General features: G+C 44.1%; 1 protein-coding gene across 1 annotated transcript in view; it reads right to left on the bottom strand.

The window, feature by feature from the left end:
* The window catches only part of DICER1 (dicer 1, ribonuclease III), a 96,321-nt gene that overhangs the window by 56,976 nt on the left and 26,393 nt on the right, over window positions 1-12,952 (bottom strand). The window contains 3 exon segments of the mRNA XM_065404308.1: window positions 871-993; window positions 995-1,067; window positions 11,878-11,955. Of these exon segments, the coding sequence (XP_065260380.1) occupies window positions 871-993; window positions 995-1,018 (147 nt within the window). The 5' untranslated portion in view covers window positions 1,019-1,067; window positions 11,878-11,955.

Here is a 12,952-nt window from a genome sequence, read left to right as displayed (position 1 = left end):
TATTCCTACCCTTTGTTTCCTATCTTTTAACCAGTTACCAGTCCATGAGAGGACCTTCCCTCTTATCCCAGGACAGCTTACTTTGCTTAAGAGCCTTTAGTGAGGGACCTTGTCAAAGGCTTTTTGAAAATCTAAGTACACTATAGTCACTGGATCACCCTTGTCCACATGCTTGTTAACCCCCTCAAAGAATTCTAGCAGACTGGTGAGGCATAAAAACCATGTTGACTCTTCCCCAACAAATCATGTTCATCTATGTGTCTGACAATTCTTTTCTTTCCTATAGTTTCAATCAGTTTGCCCGGTATTGAAGTCAATCTTACTGGCCCATAATTGCCGGGATCACCTCTGGAGCCCTTTTTAAAAACTGGCGTCACATTAGCTATCCTCCAGTCATTTAGTACAGAAGCTGATTTAAATGATAGGTTACAAACAACAGTTAGTAGTTCTGCAATTTCACATTTGAGTTCCTTCAGAACTCTTGGGTGAATACCATCTGGTCCTGGTGACTTATTACTGTTTAATTTATCAATTTGTTCAAAACCTACTCTAGTGACACCTAAATCTGGGACAGTTCCTCAGATTTGTCACCTAAAAAAAATGGCTCAAATTTGGGAATTTCCCTCATATCCTCAGACATGAAGACCGATGCAAAGAATTCATTTAGTTTCTCTGCAATGGCCTTATTGTCCTTAAGTGCTCCTTTATCATCTCGACCGTCCAGTGGTACCTCTGCAATGGAAAGCTTTTAACACAAATGCACATAAAACAAGAAAACCAGTCTCACAAAGGTTATCTCGAATAAACAGATAGAATGAAAATTAAATCTTTTGCATAAACAATGAAAAATAATAATATTGTCATTAGTACCTGATATTTTCTTGGCGTGTAAATGTTATCATGAATTGCTTCTTGTTGCCATGGCAGTCCAAAAAAAGGACCCATTGGTGAGGAAGCAGGGGTCATAAGCTGCAGTCCTGCCATGCTGAGGGATTGCAAAGCAGGGCTTTTCATTCATTCATTCATCCAGTGTTTTTTTCATTGCATTTTTGTTCCAGCACAGCTTACTATGAAAAAATAAGGCATTAAAATCATGCATTATTAAAAGCACAAAGCAAAAGACAGGCTTTCGGTATGAGTTTATCTGGGAACACCTTTACTGGAATTTTATTTCTTGGAAGTTCTAGCTTTTTATTTACTCATATCTACAGAACAGTAACAATAAGTAAGAGGTAAACTAAGAGGTCTAAATAAACAGCCATTTTTCAATTTCATATTTATACTGAGGACAGCATATTATTAACCAATGTCACAGAAGCTCAGAGAACCTGCATTTTTAAGGGGAAACCCAGAGTAACGTCAAGTTCACACTCTTGAATTTGTCTTAATTCTGTTAATACAGTCTCTATTTACGAGGTCCAGAAATATGTTCAATTACAAGATATGAGAAGTAACATACTTGTGCTAGTTCCACTTTAAGTGAAACAGAGTAAGATGATAAAATTCTGGAAAGTTGGTCCAATAAAAGATATTACCTCACCCACCTTGTCTCTCTAAAATTCTGAAAAGTCTCTCTTTTGCTGGAAAAATTCTGATGAGGAAATAATAGGACACAGATTTCCCTCTGAATATTCCCCAGAAGAAAAAACAATGCAGAATATCAGTAAGATTAGGGAAACTAGAAACTCATTGGGTACAATGGTACAAAGTTTTTGACAGCAAGAAATATATTAATTTTGAAGCCAGACACATGTAGAGGTCAAATCAATATTTTAATTTTGTAATGGTGTAATAGATACTTAAAATTTAAGTGTGTATCAAGGACCTCAAAAAATGTGTAGCAAAGGATTAAAAACCATAGCAATCCTGTTTCACCATCTTGTAGAAAACGGTATGTGATTCCATAGCTCAACAGGATCCTTCATTTTTGCGCCTCACCGTGCTTTGTGGATATATGCAGGAGTAGTCCCATTTCATAGACAGCACAGGCAAGCATGAAGCCTTGGCCTAATTATTCTGAGAGGTAGTCTGGTTTACTTGATGAGATTTGGCTCTGTCATAGAGGTTCTACTCTCAGCAGTGTCTCAGGGTCTTCACTTCAGGGGCATGACACCCAAGACCTTGCTCAATAAGTAGTGCTATGAATCACTCATAATTAATTCCAGTCAGCAAAAGAGGGAAGACTTGGACTCATGGTATTCAGGCTCCCAGCCCAACGCACGTTTCCCTAGGCCAAAATGTATTTTGATGGAGAGCGCGCGCACACACACACACACACTTCATTAGCCAAGGAACTGTATGACAATATTGCTGAAATTTGGCCGACTGGATTGAACATTTTAGTTTCAACTAAGTAGAAATTGTCAAGTTTGGAAGAGAACAGCTACAGAATTCCAAAAATGAAAGTGCAGTTCAAACAAAGGGGAAGTTGATAATACTGTGAATTTTGTAGTTGGGGATGCTATGGGTTATGTTCATACAGGTATAAAATTTGGTGAGACACCAAAACTCATTTCAGAAAACTTGTATGAACATTTATTTCTTTTTCCAGGAACATGTTCCAGTGACCAAAATACTTTCAAAAAATTTCAATTTTGGACATAAAGCCAGAAATGGAGCATGTCTCCCTTCTTTCATACCCCTCTATGATAATAGTGACTAACTTCCTGCAATTCCATTTAAGCCAGACATTAAACTCCCATGACATTATGCTTTATCAGATGCCATCTATCTGATGAGACGTCTATAATTTATGGCATAAAGGTCATATTCATAAGCAGTTTAGGCTGTGTTTGTAAAAGACTGTGAACATCACATCACATTTGTTCTAAAACCATAATTTTGTTTTTTTGCCTATCATCAGGAAAAGTTGTCATTTCTAGGGTTAAAGTACAGCAATCTCCCTCTGCCAGAGCAGTAGTCTTTTCTGGAGGCAAATGAAGAATTATGTATCCAATTTAAACTCAGGATAAATGTAAGAAGATAGAAGATAACTACCATAGTTGGATTTTTTTTTGGTCATACTACTGAAGCAACCACCACCCTACAGTGAAACAAATAGTACCATGGGATCTCTAATGAGCACAAATGTCATGAGTAATGCCATACAATGACATACATTGTCTCATCAGGTAAACGGCATCTGAAATAGCATAATGTCATGGGAATTTGGGTTAAGTTGAGGGAAAAAGGCCGCCTTCTGAACCACTACCATTATCTTCTACAGCAGCAGGGTTTTCCTTATATAGCTCACATCCGAGTAAAGGGCAGGGACATGTTTGCTTAGCTTTAAGATTTGACCAGATCACAGTCTAAAATGGGTATGGATGTAAGCCATAAAAAACGATTACTAAACTTCCATAACTGCTGTTCTTCGAGATGTGTTGCTCACGTTCCATGTTAGGTGTGTGCACCATTGCTGGAGATTTTTCCCTCAGTGGTATCCATCAGGCTGGCTCTAGCACGTTCTCAAGCCACGCGCTCATGTGCTGCTTTAAAGGATGCCGCCTGCCACACACCCTCTCAGTTCCTTCCTCCCGATCAACTGCAACAGAGGGGTAGGAGGTGGGTTGTGGAATGGACATGAGCAACATATCTCAAAGAACAGCAGCTATGGAAGGTTAGAAACCCTTTTTTCTTCTTTGAGTGCTTGCTTCCACTTTAGGGGACTCACAAGCAGTACCCTCAGTAAGTGGGCTTGGAGTTCATGGACATGCTGACTGCAATAGTGGTCTTCCAAACCTGGCATCATCTTGAGCCTGTCGAGTGATGGCGTAGTGGGATGCAAAAGTATGCACTGATGACCAAGTTGCTGCCCTGGATTGGGACTTGTGCAAGGAACACCAATGAAGAGGCCTGATCTCGCATGGAGTAAGTGATTAGGACAGGCTGGAGGTGTGACATTCGCCTGCTCATAACAAGCCCAAATACAGGCAGTTATCCAGGAGGAGATCCTCTGGGCTGATACTGAAAGTCCTTTCATCTTTTCTGCTATTGCTACGAAGAGTTGTTTAGATTTGAAAAAGGATTTAATCCACTCAGTATAGAAGGCAAAGGGAGGTCTAACATCTAATGAGTGACGCTGCTGCTCCTCAGAGTTCTCGTGAGGCTTTGGGAAGAAGACTGGCAGGAAAATTGCCTGGTTGCTATGGAATTGTGAGACCACCTTTGGCAGGAAAGACGGGTGGAGGTGCAGTTGGACATTGTCCTTGAAGAACACTGTGTATGGTGCTTCTGACATAAGGCCCTGATTTCAGAGACCCTTCTGGATGAGGTGACCAGAAAGGCGACCTTCCAAGAGAGAAGTAGTAGAGGGCACGATGCTAGTGTGTCTAGAGGAGGGCCCATGAGCCCCAACAGAACCAGGTTTAAGTCCCATGGAGGGATCAGTTCGCGTACCTGAGAGTAGAATCTCTCCAATCCCTTGAGAAACCAAACCATTATCTCATTAGAGAACACTGATCTGCTGTTCACAGGCAGGTGGAAGGCCGAGATTGTTGCTAAGTGCACCTTGAGAGATACCAGGGCCAGATCTTGCTGCTTTAGATAGAGCAAGTAGTCCAAGATAGCCTGGAGGGAAGAACAAACGGGAGAGAGATCTCACTGAGATACCCACAGGAAGAAGCACGTCCATTTGGACAGGTAGGTAACCCAAGTGGAAGGCTTCCTACTACCGAATAAGACCTGTCGAACTTGCTCTGAACAGGCCTGCTCCTCTGGGTTCAGCCATGTAACATTTATGCAATTAGGTGAAGGGAGGCAAGGCTGGGGAGGAGCAACCGGCTGTGGTCTTCTGAGATGGGGTCTGGACGGAGCGGAAGTGGAAGAGCGGATCCTATTCACAGATCCAGCAGTGTGTCGAACCAGATGTGACGTGGCCACGCCAGGGCTATAACAACAACCCACATCTTGTCCTGCTTGATTTTCAGGAGGACCTTGTGAACCAGAAGGACTGGGGGAAAAGCGTACAGCAGGAGCCCTATCCATGGGAATAGGAAGGTGTCGGAGCCTGGACTGAGCCTGCGCAGCGAGCAAAACTGATGGCAGTTCCTGTTCTGCTTGGTCGTGAACAGGTCTACCTGTGGAGAACCTCACCTTTGGAAGAAGAACCTGGAGATCTCCAGATGAAGGGACCACTTGTGATCAGAGAAAAAGGATCTGCTGAGGTGATCCGCCAGTGCATTCTGGGATTCCGGAAGGAGGACGTGGGTGAGAGGGAAGAGTGGATGAAAACTGAAGGGTAAAGCCAACTGTCACTGTACTTAGCACCCAGAAGTCTGATGTTACGCAGGACCACACCAGGCTGAAGTGCGACAAACAGTCCAAAAATAAACGGGAGGCAGGATCTGACAAGTGCGCTGGTATAGCGCGCTCAGGCACACCTTCTAAAGGCCTGCTTGGGCCCATCGGAGTACCTATGAGACCCTGGCTGGGAGGTTGAGATGGACAGGAGAGGCTGATGCCGCTAGTAAACCCTCCCTTTCTTTTTATAAGGCTCCTGTCTCAGAGATGGCACCAAGAAACGAGGTGGCTGTTGGGGCCTGAAGTGCTTCCTGGAAGCAGCTGGAGCATAGAGGCCCAAGGACCGGAGAGTGGCCCTTGAGTCCTCCAGGGTGTGAAGGCTCATATCTGTCTGCTCCGAGAACAGTGAGGAGCCTTCAAAAGGAAGGTCTTGGATAGATTGCTGGACCTCAAGAAGAAGTCCCAAGGACTGGAGCCAAGAGCAACGCCTCATGATGACAGCTGAGACCTTTGTATTGACTGTTGTGTCAGCTATGTCCAGAGCCGCCTGGAGAGAGGTCCTGGCCACATTCTTACCCTCCTTCAAGATAATTCCTGCCTTGAATCTTGAGGCAGAGAGCCTTCAAACTTGGCCAGGGAGTCCCACAGATTGCAATTGTATCTCCCTAACAAACCTTGCTGGTTAGAGATATGCAGTTGAAGGCTACCCATTGAATAAACCTCTCTCCCAAACAGGTCCAGTTTTTTGGTGTCTTTGTTTGGGGGTAGCGCTCAAATGGCCCTGCCTGTCCCTCTCATTGACTGCTGACACAACTAGGGAACCTGGGAGTGGGAGGCGTGCGCAAGTACAGGTACTCAAACCCACTTGCTGGCACGTAGTATTTCTCCTCTGCCCTCTTTGAGGTGGAGGGCAGAGAAAGAGTTTGCCACAGGGCCTTGACCAGACCCATTACAGCCTCATTAATGGGGAAGGCCACTTTGGAGGAAGCTGCTGCAGCCAGAATGTCAATAAGGCTGTGGGATGTTTCCTTAAGCTCCTCAGTTTCCAGCCCCAGAAGATCCTGATAGGCCTTGGAGATGTCCTGCGGAAGCGAGCTACTGGGCCCTGAGACAGCCTCGTCTGGGGAGGATGAGGAGGCAGCTTGCACCGGAGATGGGGCTCCTTCCTCTTCTTCAGCATCAACAATGTCCATGGGAGCCAACTCCTGCATGTCTGTACCGGAGTCAAGGTCCAGTGCCGAGCGGGAAGGTACAGTATTCCGCCTCTATGAAACCACAGAATACGATCAATGGGAGGGAGGACCTGGTACTGGAGTAATTCACAAATGGTTCCAGTATGGCCACTGCACAGGCCACTGACTCATGGGCCAGTGCCAGCGAGGGGACCCACACCGAGGTCCGGTGGCACATAGGCTGAGTACTGGTGGGGATTCTTAGGCTGCACGTAGGTTTCCCCTTTGGACTCTGATGAAGAATCCTCCCCTGGTGACCATGGTGGAGCGGTACCTCTCTCTGCCTCCATATGGTGCCAAGGGTACAGGGACTGGCAGCAGAATGGAGATGGATGCGACGACAGGATTAGAGCCAGTTTGCCCCTAAAGGGTGCCGCAGGGCCTGGTGGCAGGAAGGAGTTTGACACTCACTGCTCTTTCCTGCTCTCAGTCATCGGAGGAGACAGCTGTCCCATTGGAGCTGGGGTAACCGGGAGTGAAAGTAAATCTCTGGCCACTGCAAATGCCTCTGGGGTTGATGGGACAGTGAGACCGCTAGAGCCGCGGTAGCTTCTGGGTGTCAGCAAAGGGTCCTGCACCAGACTCAATGCTCTGAATGGAGTCAACGGTGCCACCACGGGACAGGGGGCGAAGGAGTAGCCTGGTGCAGGTTGCACTGAGCTGCCTTTCCCCATGCTTTTCTTTTTTCTGCACCGGTGAGCGCCCTGCTTTTTGTGTTTCTTCCTCAGCACTGGAGATGGTGAACGGTGCCAGGAAGAGTGCGGTGTCGGAGAAGGGCTTCATACTGAAGCGAAAGTGCTCGGTGCCGAATCGGAGCAACTTGGCTTTTAAGCTGGTCTGAGATTAGGATAGCCTTCAGTTTTATTATTCTGTCCTTTTTGGTGTGGGGTCTAAAGTCCTGACAAACTGGCACTTATGCAGGGTTTGAAACCCGGGGATCGGGGCATGCCCGGCCCCTGGGGCAAAGGAAGTCCCTCGATGATAGGGACTATATAGCTACACTAATTATTTACACTAACACGAACTATAAAATCTATGAACACTGAAAACTAGATTTAATTAACAAACTAGGGATTAGAGCCCCAAAACCACTGGGAAGAAGCCCTGCCGAAGAAAGAGGGGTCGTTCCAGCAACCGTCATGAGCGATAAGATGGAACAGAGGGTGCGTGGCCAGCAGCACCCCTTATACCGGCGCATGAGCATGCAGCTCCCAACGGACACCACTGAGGGAAAAATCTCTGGCAACAGTGCATGCGGAATGCATATACCTAACATGGAATGGACATGAGCAAGCCCTGGAAGAAGAATAATGAAAGATTTGTACCCTTCAAAGTTTCTATTTCAAAAGCAAGAAAAACAATAAGTCCTTTAATAAACTGAAATAATATAGAAGTACCTAGAAACCAAGAAAAAAATGTATCTGTTTATCTGAAAAAAATGTAAGGTTATGATTGGAAACAGTCAACAACTAAGTACTTGTGTTCAGAATCTACTGAGAGGAATTAACTGGACCCTGAAACTATCCAAGAAGGGAAGCAGACAACAGCTGGACAAAATAAAATAGTTGGCCTGCCAGGTCAGTGTGGGCAATGAACATACCTGCTAATCTTTATCTTCTACATTACTTTGTAAATTAGTAGAAGTGAAAAAGAAAACCCAAAGAAGCTGTTGAAGCCAAACTTGGGGAGGGAAAAAATGCTTCAGAATTATTGTATAAACTATCTGCTGGCTCACAAAAACAGAGCAGAGGCAGCACAACATGCAAGCTTATTTGCTGTGTCAAAACAAAACTGACACGTTCAATTTTAGGCCTACTAGCCTTGGTAGGATAGCAGCCATACCACTTTGGACTGTGACTGTTTGGTGACTGTTTAAATGGGAGACCTCCAAGAAAAACTCAGATGCAGCAAAGAGTGGTAGTGATTCAGTAGGTGGTACTTCCATTCACAGCAATATTGAAATTATACCCTTTCTGAGTCTCATGGGAAGAAAATGTGCTGCTGGAGCTGAAATCTTTCAGGTCAAATGTAAAACCAAGGTCCCGACTAGCCCATTCATTAAACAGATTCCATAATAGATTTGAAAGAGCAAAAGATGTTAACTCCAGAATCCTGCTCACATTATTACTTCAGTAATACACTCTGCCTAGTAAATATTTTCTTTGTAATTTCAGTTTGAGTAACTAGTCTCATCATTAAAAATTACTACATTCTACTCTTGAGGTAGCTGCACTTCAGCAGTAGGTGAGTACATTTTTATTTTCTGTATAGATTTTACACAAAAAGTGTGTGTGTGTGCACATGTGTATAAATAAAACATATTACAAACACAAAAACTATGTTAAAAGAACATATTAAAAGTTGCAAAGTAAATCACTTGATTTAGGAAATGTCAAATTAGGAAGACTGGGAGCTATGCTTTGAACATATAAAGTGTTACAAAATGCTAAGTACTCTGAAAAAAATCAAGTCCCAGTCATCTCAAATTAGGCACCCAAAGTTAGTGGAAACTTTTCACCTTAATCTCTGTGCCTCTGCTCCCCATCTGTAAAATGGGGATAATACCATCCCCTCATCTCAAAGAAGTGTTGTGAAGATAAATTCATTAATGTTTGTGAAGCTCCTGGATACTATAGTGTTGAGTGCCATAGAAAAACCCAAAGAAAATTAATAATTCCGTGTTCAGAGCAGAATTTGAATACACATCTACCCCGATATAATGCGGTCCTCGGGAGCCAAAAAAATCTCACCACCTTATAGGTGAGACTGCGTTATATCGGGGCCGGTACGCCGTGCCAGACTGGACCGGCTTCCCCGGCGGTGATTTAAAGGGTCCGGTGCTCCAGCCGCTGCGGGGAGCCCCGGTCCCTTTAAATCACCGCCGGAGCTCTGACAGCGGGGCTCGGGTGGAGATTTAAAGGGCCTGGGACTCCCCGCTGCTTTACTGCGTTATATCAGGTCGCGTTCTATCGGGGTAGAGGTGTAGTATGCAGTAAATAAGACCTGGGGTCACGAACAATGAGAAAACAAAATATAGAGTAGGTGCTCAGTAAGTAAGCACCGTCTCTCTTGTGAACTAAATGAGGACAGGAGTCCTGTGGAAAAACTAGTATGTGATCATGTAACCACAAAGGGGCTGAATTAAGGTTGCATAAGCATTTCCTAACTTTTCAGTACTTGACTTTGCAACTTAATGTTTTTAACATAGTTCTTGTATGTGTAATATATCATATACATGAATCTGTGAAACATTTTAGGATTTTTCTGTTTCATCAACAGAAGATAATTGTTTTCATATCCAATAGTTAAGTAATCTGTTCTTTCAGCAGTTACTAATCTTTATCTATGAATTTATATCTGACATAATCCTAGGGATGTTAATGTTCTGTACCTAGCTTTCACTCTACCAACAAACTTCTAGTTTCCCCTCTAAATAACACACACAGATGTTCAGGAAATATGTTTCCAGGAATGAATCCACAGGATAGGCAGCAAATTTAAAAGCAAGTCACTCATCAACTATACAAAAATTGCATTAGAATTTCTCTGCTTAACTGCTCTCATTCACTACAACACTCAAACACAGTTATTTTTAGAAAAATAAATTATATATATCAGCCAAATACTTCATTTTAAATAAAACCCAGAAAGATCAAAAATGATATCATGTTCCATCTGTTGGGTATCAAGAAAGAAAATGTAATGGAACTTGAGCATCAACAGATGAAAGTAAACATTAAACCATGAAATGGAAAATATTAACTGGAAGCATTCCATCCCAGTTCCTGCAAAATGTGGAGAGATTCTATACCTATTTTTGTACATTTGATGACTTATTTGCTTTTAAATTTGCTGCCATCCTGGTGGATAACGTCTTTGAGGCAGAAGTTGTCCTTTCTTTGCCAAACTTGGGGCATACACACAATATACCTTTCACAATACTAATATTTAACAAAAGGTAGCATATACATTTTTAGCTAATTTTAAAACCAGCATTAAACATTTATTCGCTTCCATTTGCTTTATCAAAGATATATTTGGTGACCATAAGAACTGAAAATTAAAACAGTATTGGGATTATTTATCCTAAGATTTCACTTTGTTTTTCACTTGAGAAGTAGAAGTCTTACATGAAAGACACTCTAACCCTGGAGAAAACCTCAACAATAACCAGATGGAGTGGGAAAAGTTTCACTTTCATTGAAATAGGATTCTCTTCCTTTCTACAGTAATTGATTTCTTGAATATTTCCAAAATTAAGAGTTAAGAATTCTGGATTGCACTTCAGAGTCTTGTGTAATGTCAGTTTCTTTCATCTTTTTAGAAATCGATTTTATACAGTCGATTGTGTAGGTCCCAACTAAGCGCATTAAGTCAGCGGAGTGCATCCTCACTACCGTGGCTAGCATCAACTCACGGAAAGGTGCACTGTGGGAAGCTATCCCACAGTTCTCGCAGTCTCCGCTGCCCATTGGAATTCTGGGTTAAGCTCCCAATGCCTGATGGGGCAAAAACATTGTCGCGGGTGGTTTGGGGTACATGTCATCAGTCTCCCTCTCCCTTCCCCTCCCTCCATGAAAGCAACTGCAGACAATAATTTCGTGCCTTTTTTCCTGGGTTACCCGTGCAGACGCCATAGCACCGCAAGCATGGAGCTTGCCATGCTGACCAAACAGGAAATGAAATTCAAAAGTTCCCGAGGCTTTTCCTGTGTACCTGGCTAGTGCATCAGAGTTGAAAGTGCTGTCCAGAGCGGTCACATTGGAGCACTCTGGGATAGCTCCCGGAGGCCAGTAACGTCGATTTGCGTCCGCACTACCCCAAATTCGACTCAGCAAGGTCAATTTTAGCGCTACTCCCCTTGCCGGGGAGAAGTACAGAAGTCGATTTTAAGAGCCCTTTAGGTTGACGGAATGGGGTTGCTTGTGTAGACGCATTCATTATAAAATCGACCTAACGCGGCTAAATTCGACCTAACCCTGTAGTGTAGACCAGGGCTTAGTTTTTGTTTTGTCTTCCAATAGTCTCTTAGAAAAGTTTGGGATCTCAGGTTTGTTTTCTTTAAACTCAAGAAAAGTGCAAAGAGATTGTATTGTAGCTGAAATACTCAAAAGCCCTCTAGGAACAAGTTTCCCTGAGGTATCTTTCACTGGAAATATGGTGCAATTATTTAACTTCATTTTTAATTCCCTTCTTGAACCCTAGACTTTTTCAGGCAATGTATAACAAGATGTGAACCAACAAGATATCATCTTTATACACACGCTATACAACATGTAAGCAGAATACTGCTTTCTCAACAAGCATACTGAGAGAATAAAAGGCTGTTTTTTTGTTGCTCAGCAAAGCCTCTTTAATAATTTTAATAAGATCAGGATTATGTTGAGGCTCATGTTAGACTGACCTGCCTCTGAAGAGCTTCTTCTATAACCCATGTAGTATTGTCAACAGCTGGAGTTCCTGACGGATTCTTCCTGACCTGCTGAAATGGTGGACAATTTAGAACTTAGTCTCAGCAAATTAAGGACCTTTGAAGTCCCTCATCCTAGGTCAGGGGTGGGCAAACTTTTTGGCCTGAGGGCCATATCAGGGAATAGAAATTGTACGGCGGGCCACGAATGCTCACAAAATTGGGGTTGGGGTGTGGGAGGGGGTGAGGGCTCTGGTTGTGGGGCTGGGGATGAGGAGTTTGGGGTGTAGGAGGGTGCTTTGGGCTAGGACTGAGGAGTTTGGAGGGGAATCAGGGCTGGAGCAGGGGTGCAGGAAGGGGTGCAGGTTCTGGCTGGGGGTGTGGGCCCTGGGGTGGGGCTAGGGACGAGGTTTGGGGTGCAGGAGGGTGCTCTGTGCTGGGATCGAGGGGTTTGAAGAGTGGGGGGGGGATCAGGGCTGATGCAGAGGGTTGGGGCATGGGGAGAGGCTCAGGGGTGCAGACTCCGAGCGGCGCTTACCTCAAGCAGCTCCCGGAAGCAGTGGCATGTCCCTTCTCTGGCTCCTAGGCGTGGAGCGGCCCCCGACCCTCAGAGTGGGGCCATGGCGCGGCTTCCGGGAGCAACGTGGTGCAGTCCCAACCCGGCTCCCCAGCGGGAGCTCGCAGGCTGGCTTGAAACAGCTCGCAGGCCATAGTTTGCCCACCCTTATCCTAGGTTAAAACTGTGGTATCTCTAATGAGAAAGGAGACTAAAGAACTGACACTAAGGTCAGATCTAAACTAGAAAATGTTTACTGGTATAGCTATACCAGCAAATCCTCCAATGTAGATGCAGTTTATACCAGCAAAAAAGTGATTTTGCCGGCATAGTTTAAACCAATTCTCAGAGTGAAATAAGCTATACCAGCAAAAGGGCATTTATGCTGGCACAACTGCATATAATGTGTATACTTTTGCCAGTGCACAAATTGGCACACTCCTAACTGACACCGATATGCCAGCAAACATTTCTAATGCAGACCAGGCCTTAGAAATAACAAAACAGTGTCCG

Source organism: Emys orbicularis, chromosome 4, assembly GCF_028017835.1.
Source record: "Emys orbicularis isolate rEmyOrb1 chromosome 4, rEmyOrb1.hap1, whole genome shotgun sequence".
NCBI lineage: Eukaryota > Metazoa > Chordata > Testudines > Emydidae > Emys > Emys orbicularis.
This window is presented reverse-complemented; position numbering and strand designations above follow the sequence as displayed.